Source organism: Pseudorasbora parva, chromosome 22, assembly GCF_024679245.1.
Source record: "Pseudorasbora parva isolate DD20220531a chromosome 22, ASM2467924v1, whole genome shotgun sequence".
Classification (NCBI taxonomy): domain Eukaryota; kingdom Metazoa; phylum Chordata; class Actinopteri; order Cypriniformes; family Gobionidae; genus Pseudorasbora; species Pseudorasbora parva.
In genome coordinates this window covers 37,797,716-37,813,595 of record NC_090193.1, presented here as the reverse complement: position 1 = coordinate 37,813,595, position 15,880 = coordinate 37,797,716, and the positions used below count along the sequence as shown (strand labels likewise).

The window sequence follows — 15,880 nt, the reverse complement described above, 5'->3', positions numbered from 1 at the left end:
CCCATTTTGCATGAGACATCCCCTCAAAAATGTGGTATGAAATTAAAATAGCTAGTGAAGGGGTTTTCCTTCTGACTTTAACTGTTTAATTACACTTTACAACAAGGTCCCGTTAGATAATGCACTAACTACAATGAGCAATACATTTGTTAGTGTTTTTTTAAATATTTGTTTATTGTTGGTTCATGTCAGCTCAGGTCCATTTAGGTAAATATGAACCGATACAACTTTTGATTTTTATTAATATATTATATTTGTTTAAATTAGCTTGTTTTATTTTTATTATTGCTTTGCTATTTTTCAGAATTGCAAGCATCTTGTCATCTTTTCTAGCTAGAACAAAAACCCTCAATTCATAATTTCCAGGTTAATCTATGATAACATAGAGCCACTTGTCTATACTCAAATTTGAGGAAATATAAAAAGACATACGGGCCTTTTTCCGCTGTGAATCGAGACTGATTGCCATTATTTTTGTCATTACTTCTGCTCATGTTCTTTTTTTGATGCTCTGGTTAATTTACTCCTTGTTTTCCAGACAAGTACGCCATCCGTTTTATCCCGCGTGAGAACGGCGTCCACGCCATCGACGTGAAGTTCAATGGGACGCACATCCCTGGCAGTCCGTTCCAGGTTCGCGTGGGAGAGCCGGGACAGAGCGGCGATGCGGGACTCGTCACTGCCTACGGAGCCGGCCTAGAAAGAGGAACCACAGGTAATGCTTCTGACGGTAATTGGACATGCATTACTTGTTGGCACAGGGCTAAAAACAATTATGCAGAAATAAAAGCCTGTGCAAGTTTTCCTCTATGCTGTCAGTGTGGTTTCAACACTGCGAATATTGATTGCTTGATGGCATGTCAAGAGGAAGTTACGCTCTCTCGCTCATGTTGAACGCGCCTCATTGTTTTAGCAAAATGATTTAAACAGAGGGATCTTGGATTACCTAACCTATTTCTCATGGATCACGTCCAGAACAAATGTATGTCTTCATTGTAACTCGTATAACAACCCAATGTTGCAGAAAGTCTTAAACTCAGAGACATTTAGCTCTGCTCCAAAACCAATGCAAAGGGTCGGCAGCTCTTCTAAGGTAGCTAGAAATGTATTAATCTGCATTCAAATGTATTGAAACTTCATTAGTCTAAAGACAAAAACGCCAAATGGGTGGCTTAGAGGAAAGTATACATTTGGTTTTACAATGGCCAAAGTGTCAGAATAGCCTCAATCCTTCCAGCTGGTCATGTCTGATAGTGTCAGTGTAAAACAGCACTGGATTGATATTAGCAGAACAGACGAATGCTCGCTGTTTATCATCTCACAGCAGGTGTGCAGACGCACAGACTGGACAGAATAAAATAGAGACGTTTACTGCACTTGCATTTATTACCTGTTTATTATGCAATGGTGCAAATGCTGTAGGCAGGTTATCGTGATTTCCGTACATAATGTCTACGGTGCACGTACTACATACTGTAGATTGAAAAATATATTACTATGTTCTTCTGAACGGTTATTGTGACTACTGTGATGGCTGACAGGAAGCAGGAAATGAGAATATTGTATTTGTCACGAAGTTTACAGTCCTATATTCTCACGATCACGTCTCCTCTGACAGGTAACCAGGCCGAGTTTATCATCAATAACGCCAAAGCTGGACCCGGATCTCTGTCTCTCACTATCGAGGGCCCGTCGAAGGTGAAGATGGAGTGTCAGGAGTGTCCCGAAGGGTTTAAAGTGCACTACACACCAATGGCCCCTGGAAACTACGTCATCACTATCAAATATGGCGGCCCCAACCACATCACTGGAAGCCCGTTTAAGGCCAAAGTCACAGGTGTGTAGAACTGGACGTCTGGTCTGAACCAAAATGATTCAGTTCAATGATGAATGTATTTATAAAGCACATACTAATGCAACAAAAGTTGACCACAGTGCTGTACAAGTACCCAAGACAACATAATTATAAAATCACATTCAAATTCAATTTCATTGCATCACCAGAAAGAAAAAAAAACAACATAAAACGAAGCATATAAACCCTACTAGCACATGTAACTCATGTAAGATCGAACGGCAAATCAAAAAATATGATTTTAACTGTCGTTTAAACTCTCTAAGACTGGAGCACTGTCAGATATAATGAGGTAACCCATTCCACAGTCTAGGACCAACGGCTGCAAAAGATCGGTCTTCCTCATTTTCCACTAAGAGATTTAATGAATCGGAGCATGACAATCTCTTGGGTTTCTTTGCCTGTATCAGATCGGCTATATATGTTGGACCAGTATCTTGTAAAGCTTTAAAGGAACTGTATGTAAGAAATGAATTTCAATTAATCATAAAATGGCCTTGATATGTCACTAGACATTAAGAAATCATGTTAATTTCAAATACTTCTAGTTTAAAAGTTGTTGTTGCAGCCCTCAACTGATGTTGACGTGTTGTTTTGGCCTGAAGCTCCGCCCTCCACCTATCGACCAATCACGAAGTCAGTAGTGTTTAGGCATCCTGGTTGCCAGATCTGCTCTAGTTACCACAGCTGCAGCAACAAACCTTCCTGCTGATCCTGGAGCCAATCTGGCAACCTCGAGTCAGGGGGAGGGGGATACACCGCTCTACAGTCATTTGAAAGTGATTGCAGTAGCAGTTTAGGCCACAATCTTACATGCACTTCCTTTAAAAACAAATAGTCTACAATGGGAGATCGGGCTTTTTTTTTGCTCGGCTGCACCGCGGCTTTGGACCCGCCTCCCCAATGAGCTGAGAGCAGTACAGAACCAGTTTAAAGCTGAACTGAAGACTTTGTGTTGATTGTTTTTATTATTCCAAATGTTTATTTTTTATAAATGTTATTTTTTTCCTTTTCCATTGTAGCACTTGGAGATTCTTTGGAATAAAAAGTGCGTTATAAATCAAATCTATTATTATTAATACATATTTTCAGGTGCCTTTCAGAAGTCTTGTGGCTGCGTTTTGAACCAACTGTAGTCTGTCTAAAGTTTTTTGTTGAACGCCATAAGTGCATTCAGTGTGTTCTCCGTTTCCTCTTCAGGCCCACGGCTGGTGAATGTGACCAACGCCAGCGAGATGTCCACTCTGATGGTGGAGTCTGTGAGCAGGTCGAGCAGCGTGAACTCTTACAGCTCGTCTCCCAGAGCCGCTTCTGACGCCAGTAAAGTGCTCAGTTGTGGTACGGGTCTCAGCAAGGCCTTCGTGGGCCAGAAAGCGTCTTTCTCTGTCGACTGCAGTAAAGCAGGTGAGGTCTCCGTTTATTACTAGGAAAAACATCCATCTGCATTCAACAAAAAGCTGTTGCACAGTTGACGTGTACATATACCAGGCTCTCGCCATGAACAGCCATAGAAGCTGGAATGGTGTTAAAGGAATTGTTTTTCTCTATTATTTTTGTTATAGTTTTGTTAATTACATAATTTTTTATGTAATATATTATATTGTTATATTTTTATTTTTATAATACTTATAAAACAATATTTTATTATATAAATAAATTGTATTTTATTATCAATGACATACTTCTACATATATATAATTTCTTCTTATTTTTACTGTTATTATAGTAGTAATTTTGTATAAATAACTTATTTTATCACTATAGTTTTTTTTTTAAACCACTCTACTATTATTGTTAATTGTATATTTACAATATAATTTTTGTGTGTGTGTGTGTGTGTGTGTGTGTGTGTGTGTGTGTGTGTGTGTGTGTGTGTGTGTGTGTGTGTGTGTGTGTGTGTGTGTGTGTGTGTGTGTGTGTGTGTGTGTGTGTGTGTGTGTGTGTGTGTGTGTGTGTGTGTGTGTGTGTGTGTGTGTGTGTGTGTGTGTGTGTGTGTGTGTGTGTGTGTGTGTGTGTGTGTGTGTGTGTGTGTGTGTGTGTGTGTGTGTGTGTGTGTGTGTGTGTCAAGACCCACCCACTTTTTACGACCAATGATATTGGACCCACTCACTTTTACCGTCTCTAATTCAGCACACGTCTGTGTACCTACCCCTAACCGAGAAACACTTATTATTAAACTCCTTGATGCTTTGTTTCCACTTTTCTAATATTTTCTCAATTTTTATTGAAAATAAATGCCTTTTCCATCTGATATGTGATGGGAAAAGGGAGTAGAGCGAGTTCATCAAAAGGCGGATTCGAACCTCTGATCAATTTGCGTCAACTTGATGATATGCGTCTTACCTCTACACTATATCCACGGTATAAAAAGTGATTTCTGTTATTTTGTCTGGCCCAATCAATCGTTTTAGTAAACGGTAGTATACTTGTTTTTAATGTAAATATGGCATCTAACGTTACTGCAGTAAAAAACAATCTGAGAGGACCCACCCACTTTTTATTTTCTTCCGATGCCCATGATTTTTTGACTGTATATGCATAATTTTAGTAATAGTTGTTTTTTTTGTGTGTGAAAACCCTCTAAAAGTTTTACACTTAGTTGCATGTATTTGTACGTGCTGTATAACCTTGTATTCGTGTCTGTTTACCAGGGAAGAACATGCTCCTGGTGGGCGTTCATGGTCCTCTGACGCCCTGCGAGGAGATCTTGGTCAAACACATGGGAAACATGCAGTACAGCGTCAGCTACATCTTAAAGGAGCGGGGCAACTACATTCTGGCTGTCAAATGGGGAGACGAACACATCCCAGGCTCCCCCTTCCAAGTCACTGTCCCATAATTCCCTGCGGTTAACCCAAAACACTCCAGAGAGAGAAAGACACTGTAAAAGGAAAAAAAACAGAAGGCATCAGTGAGCGAATCATTCTGACCTTCTTCCTTTTGTTGAAATTTGCACTTGATCAGGTTTTTGACTGGAATGTGACGCATTATGACGGTAACGCCGACGGCATGGTTTTATGATGCATGAATTGTACATTTCTTCTGTTTATGGATTTAGCTCAGCATTACAAGTGTAAGGTTGAGCGTTGAAATGACCGTGTATGAACAAACGGATCAGGGTTTCGCACCCAAACGTCTCTTTACTACTGATATTGACTTAATTGTTCGTCTCTTTCTAACATACTGTCACTTTTAATTCACGTATTATAACATTTCCATGTCTGTTCGATTCTCACTGCATAAACTGAGCTGTGATGTTATTTCACTCATAAATCAAATCATCCATCACTTCAAATCAAGCACTTGTGTATTCAAATAAAATTATTATATATCAAGATCTCTCGCAGAGCCCTCAAGACCAAAAGTATTTCACATTTAATCCGATGTTCTGCCTTTTTGAAGACACTAATATGCAAATGTCACAGTAATAGATTTATGCGTTCTTCAGACTTTTATGTTTGTCATAGTTCTGCTAGTTTTGATACTCCAGTGGTGAAGTATTTTGTAAGTGTTTTAAGGGCAAGGGGCGTATTTTGTATTTAGCCATTGGTGCCTTATTGTGAAAAACATGAGTAGATTTGATGTACATTTGCTTATTAAAACTGACTGGAATAAAGAATTCAGAATCTACAATGTCTCTATTTATGGAGAGTGAGACTCTCAGAAATGTCTTCAGCATCAGGACGTGAAGAGCCCACCTTGATCATATAATGTTCTGTTGTTACTGTAGAAATTACCCTGAATACACTACAGCAAATGTTACCAAATCAACATACCGGCATATTTATTGCTCCCTCAGGATTCTTCCTGATTTCCTTGTGCTTTAAGCAGGATTAGCTCAGGAAGAAGCCATTGAGATTAGTAAGTCCATTCAGCTCTGCTAGATTTATTCTATTTTGAATAATTTTCTTGTGCTCATATTGTCTAGTAGAAGCCTTTAAAATGAGTCATTGGGGGAAGTGTGCTTCGTGTCTGCAGTGGGTTTGAATTTGTAATATTTTAGATGTTCAGAAACTATCTGCTGCAACCTTCAGGACTGATTTAAGCATTACAACATCCGATTCAAGGATTAGTTGAGGTGAAATCAGCCTAAACTGGTTTGCTGGTCCAGAGACTGTTTTGAGTTTTGGGCTCTTTTCATCTGTTCGTGTTGGAGGATCATCTTAAACCACTTAAGACCAGTAAATCAGCTTTCAGTGGGGTTTTCCTCACTTGTGGTTACTGAATGTTTCATAGACCGTAAAAAAAGATGGATGACACCTTCACTCTCTTCCATTATAGTAAAGTGAAACAATGTCCAAATACGGCACTGATGTCTTGGAGCCTGCGTGCAGTAGAGCTGCAGTATCACGGCCACTCCCGCAGAATCTGTTAGTACGGTTTACTGCAGAACAATTCATGATGTCTGTGTGAAATAAACAGTTATGGAAAGATAGAAATTAAAGTTGAAGCTTCAATCTCCTCTTGAAAATTCCCCAAAAAGTCTATTGGTGACAACTTAAGTGTTTTAAATTATGGATTAATCTAGCACTTTGAGATTTTGTTTAATATAAAATGCATTATAAATAAAATTTATTATTATTATTAACTTTAGAGAAGCTGTCCATCATGACGTCACATACCAGTTTTTATAGCATCAAATACCTAAAACCAAACATTTAAAAAAAAACGTACACTTCAACTTTCATCAGCTTGATAAATTCCCTATACCAACAAACCATATTTAGAAAAAATATTTAAAGTGTAATTTGTTTAGCTTGTCACATCCTGTTGGTTACATGAAGAGGGCGGGGTTTATAAGCTATACTGCATCCAGCCACCTGGGGGCGATCGAAATGCTTTGCTTCACTTTTCAGGATTAGTGCAGCACATTTGGGGCCCAATCATACACCCGGTGCTGCGCATATTATTATTATTTTTTGTGTGTGCTAGTTTCAGCCCAACGCAGTTATCCTTTTCACGTCCAGCTCCACGTTGTTTAAATGGCAAATGTACTCTCGCCATCTGTTTGACCATGGGCTGGTCTGAAAGCCTGGTGTGTTCAGACGCTTTGATAGCGTGTTACTATTTTGAGGCAACTGAAAAGGACTGCACTATATTTTGTTATTTAAAGGCCGTGTTAGTAATATGTGCTTGTGCCCAAAACACACCCGACTCATTAAAGAGTTACTTCAGCGATTAGCATATGGCTTTGTATCAGTAGAAACCCTGGAGTATAATCAAATGATTGTGCTTCCCCCCCCCTCATATCCTCCCTGAGAAGAGAGATTTATGCATTTTATTTCTGGAAAAATTCCTCCCGTGATGCAAATTGACGATATTTGCGCCATCTTTGGAATGTTTGGCCAAAGGCTAAAGACTTCAGCCAGCAGAGGGAGCTATTTCCGCATGTTTTCAACCCGCACATGGGGGATGGAGATCACACTCACAGCACCGCTCGCTGCAGGCACTCATTTAGACGGATGCGAAGCAATGTAAGTGTTTTAACTTCTCAAATTAATTTCTATGAAAGTTAAGCTTCCAAAGGCATGAACTGAAAAAGCGCCAGACTGAACACGGCACACGTTGTGAATGTATGCCACGAATGTGGCCTCGATTACCTCAGCTCTCATCACGAGAGCTAATATATGACGTTAAATGTGATCTGACTCTTAATCTGAGTTAGTGCTGTGAGACTCACGCGGCACCTCGATCGTTATATTGAACAGACACGTTCAGTTTTTAATTGTATGTTCTCTAACTCAGTCACTGTAATCCAGTAGGTGGCTTTGGGAATGGCCTCACAGGGCAGCGAAGCATTCTGGGAATTGTAGTCTTTCATCCCCATGAGACAAATACATTTTCTGTCTTTTCTCAGTCTAGAAGGCACCAAATTCAAAAATAATTACTACATTAATGACCCAATTTAAATATAGATTCATCTTCCCAGCGCTGAAGTACCCCTTTAAGAGACGAGGTACAGCAACCCTTTTGGACATTTTTCCCGTTGTTAAAATGGCTAAATATTTGGACATGCCCTAAGTGCACCTCCACTATCTATGCGCTCAGAAACGTGTTTTCCTTTGCGTTTTTCACTTACAGACCACAACGCTGTCAAAGCGATCCTTTCACATGGATCCACGAAAAACAACAAACACTGTAGGAAAGAGCAGGGCACAACCTGAAGCTTTTTGACTTTCTCAGTTTGTGTAAATCCACTTGTGCTTAAGAGTATTTTTTGTCAAGTACGATTATGTGGTTTTGTTTGTTATATTACAGAGTGTATACTTTTTCTTGATTTACCCCGAAAGAATGGAAGTGATCATGTGACATGCCCCATATGTGTGGTACAGTAACGAGATATGACAGCTTAAAATGTTACCTGCTATAATAAAAAACATATCCAAGACAAGCTAAAATATTGTCAATAAAAAACAATTACATTTTTCAAATAAAAATGTGTGTGTGTGTGTGTGTGTGTGTGATCAAATTTAACTAGCCTAATTAAACTATTTTTGAGTTTGACAACAAACACATCTCAAAACACAGTTAAGCAAAGTTCAAAAAATAATAATTGAGCATTTCTGAACATTGCCTCTCATTCTTTATTTATTTGCCCTTTCCTCATGGTTTCTCAATAGAATTTATAACAGTAACGCAGATATAACCCCGGCTTGTGTCTTCTGCTGTTAGATCAGCATTAATCTCAACTGTTAACTGCCTTATTTATAAGGCCGTTGTCGTGTAAATTAACGCTTAAAACGCCTACACAATTTTCCGTTTTTATTTGAAAACGTGTGAAAGTGAAACGTCAGTGTTTGAGACCCTCTAGTTTCTCTTGTCTTCTGCATTTGACTCTTTGTCTGCTGTAACTGATTCCATTTCCTTTAGCGGCAGCGAGTCTCTTTTGTTCTTCTGTCAGCACATTCAGTGTGTGTTTGTTTATGGCCTCTCCTTTCTCCCGAGACTGAGTGATCTTTCCTCTGATTGGTCAGCGCGCTGCACCTCTTCGGTTTCTGTGCCCTCGGCCCCTCGCTGTCCCGTTAATCGGTAAGAGACGAGCTCACCGGAGACATGAGGAACCTGCTGACCACCCAGGACCAGAACTTCTACCGCGAGCTGATCCTGAAGGAGGCCTACACGCGGCTGGCGTGGAAGACGAAATACGGCAAAGAATACCCGACCAACTTCACGCCTCGCAGGTCCAAGTCCATCGGTCTCTTTAACCCTCTCGCTGCCGGTAAGCTCACGCTGCCCCCCGTGGCCCGAGCGCAGGAGAAGCCGCGTGAGGCGCCCGCGCCGGTGCGCCGGTCACTGAGTGAAGCCCCTCTGATGAGGCCCGTGACCCCGCAGACGAAAGCGGCTCTCTATCAGGGGATCTCCAACGAAGGCAAAGGACGACAGCTGTACCTGAGGAAACGAGCCCAAATAGCCCCTGAAGAAAAGTTTGATTATCCCATTCTCTCGTCCTGGGATTATGGATGGAGATTGGGTGAGGGAAGAGGAAACTTTTACTGTAGTGTTGTTTAGGTCAGGATAGTAAAACTGATGCTGCTTTTTGTAAACCCCACTAATGATGACTAATTTTGTTGTAATTAACTTTTTATCACTGCAAAAGTTTGGGGATGGTAATGTTCCAAATCAAGGCTGCATTTATTTGATCAAAAATACAGTAAAAACAGTAATAATATAAAATATTTATAGTTTTCAATGTGAATATATAGTGAAGTGTAATTTATTCCTGTGAAGCTGTATTTTCAGCATCATTACTCTAGTCTTCAGTGTCGCATGATCCTTCAGAAATCTTTTAATGATTTTAAGAATTTCTGATATTATCAATATTGGAAACGTGATATTTTTTCATGATTCTTTGACTAATAGAAAGTATTAATGCGTTTAGTGTATCCTTGCTAAGGGCGGATCCTTTTTTTAAAAATCTTAAACTTTTGAATCGTAGTGTATATAAAAACAAACATTGTTTGTAGTATCAGTATAATGGTTAATGCTAAGCATGCAATAGTAAATAGTAAAATATTAGCTCAATAACCATTATGAAAATGTTCCTCCATCGCACACTAAACTGACGTTGTGTCCTCAGGTGACTTTGAGATTGACTGCAAGACTCCAGCCAGCGGGAGATCTGGGATTGTACGCAGCACTTTCTACGCCAGGAATGGCATTTTCAACATTCCCACAGCTACCGATCAGCTCGGATAAAGGATACGCACCTCACTGAACTTAAATCTGACCATTTCCTGAACTAAATCTTTTATTTACTGTAAATGAAATAAAACTCCTAAGGATTTGAACTCATTTGATAGAACATTTATTGTAGAAGAAGGCTGTTTTAGAACATGTAAATGTCAATAAAGCACTTTTACAGTTAATTTATGGAGAAATGTAGATGGATTTAATGGGTAACAGTCTTGCAAACTAACTCTAGTGTCTCATAGCAACCGGTAAACCAACACTGCTGAGCGCTGGTTCATAATTAACAAGCACTGGAGGCTTTCAGGCCAGCATTTCTGCTCTTCTGAGTAAAGCACGAAACACTCGCAAACTCCACCTCTGATTATCAGCGCTTCATTTGATATTAATCGGTTCTTCTGTACACTGTAAAAAATATTTAAAAAATAAGTTACCTGGTTGCCTTAAAAATTTGAGTTCATTGAAATAAAAAAATTGAGTTACTACAACAAATTGACAACCTTCATTCAAATATTATTAAACGATTTTGTAAGCATATTGGGTAATTGTGTTTTATTTCTGATGACTCAGTGAAACATGCCAAATTGTGCTATTTTCATGATTTATCACATTGTTTATGTGGTTCAGATACAATAATATTTGGAGTTTCTATTTATTAAACCAATTTCCGTCATTGTATCAACTCAAATTTTTAATTTCAATAAACTCAATTTTAAGGAAACCAGGTTACTTACTTTTTTAAGTTAAACCAACTTTCTTTTACAGTGTTGGACTGATGAAGCAGGGAGAAGTGTGAATGAATATTATTCTGTCCTCTGCGCTGAATTGACAGTGATGCAGAGCGGGAGATGATCAGTCACTGCCACAGCTGAGAACACAGACAGACAGCCGGTAGTGTATCTTCTGCTTGGGGCTCAAACATTTTACTTTAGTGAAATATTTCTTACAGTGGGTTTATTTTTGAAAGTCTATTTATAGACATTTATCGAACATTTCCACTATTATTACCAAGGATTAAAAGATACAAACATGTCAACCCTTATGGGGCATGTTGTCACAATATGAACTTCATTAAATAATATTCATGAAATGGCATTAAACCATTAAATGCAAGAAAAGTCTAGGCATCCTTTCAAAAAGGCCATTTATTTCAGAACATTTGTAATTGTATTTGTAAAGAGTAGTTTAACTTTCATAATAAATCTGCTAATTATAATGCATTTACAGTTACTAAAAAACTAAAACAATATATATACAGAATTTACAAAGTGTAAAAAAACTTTGTAAATTCATATTTTCTGGTGAATCTGATGTTGTTCATCTTTTTTCTTTTTTATCTGTCCATTTACTGAAAAGTTTTGGCAAAATATTTCCAAGTTTATTAAGAGTTAAATAGTAAAAGTGTAAAAACTGTATATTATTTAAACCAACTAAATAATGAGACTGAATGATATTCTCAATTCAAGGCTAAATTGTTTAGAAACGATTACAACATCACAAAACAACTTTGAAATATTTTGCATATCAAAAAGATGAACAACAACCGGTTCATCTGATTCACCAGAAAAGGTGCAAAGACTGAGGCAAATCACACTTTTAAACTTTTGCATGTAATGGTTTTCTTGATAATTGTTTGCTTGAGGATTCTTTTGAAATAAATATTTTACTTTGTTGGTTAAATTATGTGGAAGCATTCATCATTTAAAAAAAAAAAAAATAAGAAAAAAAGCAAAACATATAGTTAATTACTGAAAAATATAAATGTCTATTCAATGCAATTTAAATCAGTGAATTATGCAATTTGCATTTAAAATAGCATCAAAGCATTTGCGTTGATAGCATGCCATAAAGGGCTCACCTCCACTGTGATGTTCAGCACATCTGATTTGGAGACTTTACTCTCTCCAAACGACTGAATGTTGGAGGAGCAGATCTTAAGAGCGGCGGCTCCTGTGAGGTTCAGCATCTCTGTGGATCTCAGCTCAAGTGAGAGGGACATCCGTCAGCTTCCTTCAATTTTACTATAGCCAAACACTTCCTGAGTTTATCTGAGGGCCACCACTAGTTTTGCATTCTGGCGCAATGAGTTTCCATCCATAATGGACTGCATTTAAATGGATGGCATTTATATAGCGCTTTTAACAGACCATCCAAAGCGCTTTACATTTTGCCTCACATTCCCCATTCATACACCGACGGCGATGTCAGCCATGTAAGGCGCCATCCAGCTCATCGGGAGCAGCTGGGGTTAGGTGTCTTGCTCAAGGACACCTCGACACTTGGTCAGGTGGAACCGGGAATCGAACCACCAACCTTCTGGTTTGTAGACAATCTACATGAACCACTGAGCCACTGCCGCCCCCATTTAATTTCATTCACATACATACATACATACAACCATACATGCATACAAACAAACATCCATTCACATCCATACATACTTACATCCATATATACACATACATACATGCATACAAACAAACATACATACAAACATCCATTCACATCCATACATACATACTGTACATAAATACCGACTTACATCCATCCATACACTGTTTTTTTGTTGGTTTAACTTAAAAAAGTAAGTAACCTGGTTTGCCTTAAATTTTTGAGTTTATTGAAATTAAAAATTGTAGTTGATACAATGAAGGAAATTTGTTTAATAAATAGAAACTCAAAATATTATTGTATCTGAACCACATAAAAAAATGGATAAATCATAAAAACAGCACTATTTGGCATGTTTCACTTCGTCATCAGAAATAAAACACACACAATTACCCAATATGCTTACAAAATCTTAATAATGTTTTAATAAAGGTTGTCGAAGCTCAAAACATGTTCATTGTATTAACTCAAAATTTTTATTTCAATGAACTCAAAATTTTAAGGCAACCAGGTAACTTTTTTTCCAAATAATTTTTTACAGTGTAAAAATCCGTGCTAGTGTTCTTGAGGTCATGCTTGAAATGTCATGTTATCCCAAATTAACAACAGCCTACAAGTCGACAATTCAGTTTTCCAAATTGTCTTGCATCTCACTGCGTTTACTGTCTCACATTAATTCACATCACTACACATCCACATCAAATAATAAGACACTAATAATAATAGATTTTATTTATAACACACTTTCATTCCGAAGAATCTTAAAAGTTTTACAATGGGAAAGGCATTTTGTTAACATTATTTAGCACATCTAACAAGTTTAGCATGTTGCTAACATTAATTGTCATGTTTCGGGCATAATGTTGATGTGAGCTAGCCTGACAAGCCAGACCCACATCAAGATGTTTGGTCTGAAAAACTCACCATTGACAGCTCAATCCGAGGGGCGGATAAACGGTTGTCTCCCTCTGCACGTGATTGGATAGTGCTACAACCAACCAGAGCAACGAAGGTGAAGCAGAGCCCATTGACAGATTAAACTTTCACCGTATCCAGTCAGCAAAACTCTGAACACATCTTCCCTTTTTAAGAATGACTTCAGTGCCGTTCTTAGTTCTTTTCTCAGAGAAAAGCTTAACTCCAAGTCTTCCAGAGTCGCGGTCAAAGCTGATTCGAAAGACCGCCGTTCGCCAGTGTCTGTGTTTACTAGAAGCACGCAAACGCAACTCGGCCGTCACTATATTAAGCCCCGCCCACCGACTCTATACATGATGTGATTGGCCTGACCAGAGTTTGGATTAGATTTGCAGATTAGATTTGCTGCCGCTAGGGAGCGTCTAGATTTCTAGGCTAGATGTTAGCATGTTTCTTACATGATTTAACATTTTAAAAAAATGTAACTCCTTGTTAGCATGTTGTTGACATGAATAGCATGTTTCTAACATGATTTAACATTTGTTAACATGGGTTTGCGCATTACTAGCATCATGTTAGCATTTATCTAACATGATTTATCTAGTGGCGGCTGGGGCGCCTGTCTATCTGAGTCCATGCCAAGCGACAACCTCCTGCGATCTCTCTTGAAGCCAATACAGAAGTAACTTAAACTTCAATTCCTCAACTGGCCACTAGAGACAGGCTCCAGAAGGGAGCATTGAGCCACATGTTAAAATTCCCAACTTTACAGCAGAAAAAAACATGTTTATAGCCTGGTACAAATTGTGGTTTTGGTCTATATGGCTAATTTTGCCATTCATGACAACTGTGAGGGGGGTGAATTTTAATTTCAGTGAAACTCATTCGTTTACATGATATAAAGCCTTGAAGTTCTGCATAATTAAGGGCGTGGTTACGTTGAGTGGCAGGTGGATAGCCATTTATCCGCCGTCTATAGTCATTGCGTCACCTAAGCTCCACCCATGAGTCGATGAGTGACAAGTGATGACGTGCTAGCAAGATGGCGATGCTTTACGCTTCAGAACGGCTCATCGGAATCCTATGGGCGCCGTCACAGACACTGGGTCCATATTTTTTTTACAGTCTATGGTCCATGCATAAATCTTCTGGCAGCCTGTGACCTGAAGCTGGTCTCCAATAGGTTTCTTAAAGATTCTTCACAGGTCCCTGGCGAATCAGAATTGGATACATGTTATTTTATCCAATCTGATTGGTTCTCGTCAACTGTCACTCAACTTTAAATTTTTGGCCACTACTGCGAGAGTGCGCGCGCGGCACGGTCACTCTGACTTCACCAAAACCTTGCTAGGCTGACTACTTTCGTAGCAGGGATATAAATTAACTTTTTTGTCCACCGGCCACTGTGGCTGGTGGATTTCAAAATCTATCGGTCACTCAATGTTTTTACCAGCCACTTTCTTGTTTTTAACCAACAATCTGTAACTGCATGTGAAAATGAAAGGGTTAGTTCACCCAAAAATGAAATTTATGTCATTAATGTCTCACCCTTATGTCGCTCCACACCCGTAAGACCTCCGTTCATCTTCACACACAGTTTAAGATATTTTATATTTAGTCCGAGAGCGTATGCAAGTGTATGCACACTATACTGTCCATGTCCAGAAAGGGAATAAAAACATTATCAAAGTAGTCCATATGAGACATCAGTGGGTTAATTAGAATCTCTTGAAGCATCGAAAATTCATTTTGGTCCAAAAATAACAAAAACTACGACTTTATTCAGCATTGTCTTCTCTTCTGCGTTTGTTTTCAAACCTCAAAATAAAGATTCAAACGGTTATGAATCAGCGGATTGATTCATGATTCGGATCACGTGTCAAACTGCTGAAATCACGTGACATTGGCGATCCGAATCATGAATCAATACAATGATTCATAACCGTTCGAATCTTTATTTGAGGTTTGAAAAATGTCTTACGGGTGTGGAACGAGTCATTAATGACATACATTTCATTTTTGGGTGAACTAACCCTTTAATACTACGAGCTCTACAATACTTAAGCAGTTTATTTAATCTCAAGTGCCAATGAAATACTGACATTTTCTCTTTATTTATACACACACAAACCATGAACTGATATACATTTTTTATTAAATGAGTAGGGCTCTGTGCTTAGTGCGCTCTTTTTTCACCTGGATGTGGCATTTGGATGATTCGTGATCTTTTATGGCTTCCAGTTTTAGGTTTTTAGTCCCAACAATGAAGCTATTAGTTTTGGCATCTTCTGAAGTGTTGATGGCATACCGAGCAGAACATTGTCAGTAGGAATGCACCGAAATCAAAATCCCTGCCGAAACCGAAAAAGAGGAAACCAAGGCCGAAAACCGAAACACCGAAATAAATAATGACAATTATTAGTACCATTGCAGTTATGGCTATGACTGTGTAACTTTACTAAAAATCAAGGCATTGCAATTGCATAAATTAATATTAAAATTTCAAATAGAACTTATGCATTTAGCACATTG

At 38.5% G+C, this 15,880-nt stretch overlaps 2 protein-coding genes across 4 annotated transcripts in view; both read left to right on the top strand.

Annotated features, from left to right (window-relative positions):
* flnbl (filamin B, like) overlaps positions 1-5,488 on the top strand; it is a 104,231-nt gene extending 98,743 nt beyond the window's left edge. For both annotated transcript variants that reach the window (XM_067432342.1, XM_067432341.1), the window contains 4 exons: positions 539-715; positions 1,619-1,837; positions 3,056-3,259; positions 4,507-5,488. In XM_067432342.1, coding sequence (XP_067288443.1) covers positions 539-715; positions 1,619-1,837; positions 3,056-3,259; positions 4,507-4,694 — 788 coding nt within the window. In that variant the 3' untranslated portion in view covers positions 4,695-5,488. The remainder of the gene's footprint in view (positions 1-538; positions 716-1,618; positions 1,838-3,055; positions 3,260-4,506) is intronic.
* A 1,757-nt stretch (positions 5,489-7,245) lies between these two features.
* On the top strand, positions 7,246-10,525 carry LOC137058300 (protein SPMIP1). Of its 2 annotated transcripts, XM_067431534.1 has the most exons (3): positions 7,246-7,329; positions 8,830-9,326; positions 9,933-10,525. In XM_067431534.1, exons 2-3 carry the CDS (start codon positions 8,909-8,911, stop codon positions 10,049-10,051), a joined length of 537 nt encoding a protein of 178 aa, XP_067287635.1. In that variant the 5' UTR covers positions 7,246-7,329; positions 8,830-8,908; the 3' UTR covers positions 10,052-10,525. The 2 variants fall into 2 exon arrangements, with proteins under 2 accessions (XP_067287635.1, XP_067287634.1); XM_067431533.1 differs by lacking the exon at positions 7,246-7,329 and having other exon boundaries at positions 8,465-9,326.
* The last annotated feature ends 5,355 nt before the right edge of the window (positions 10,526-15,880 follow it).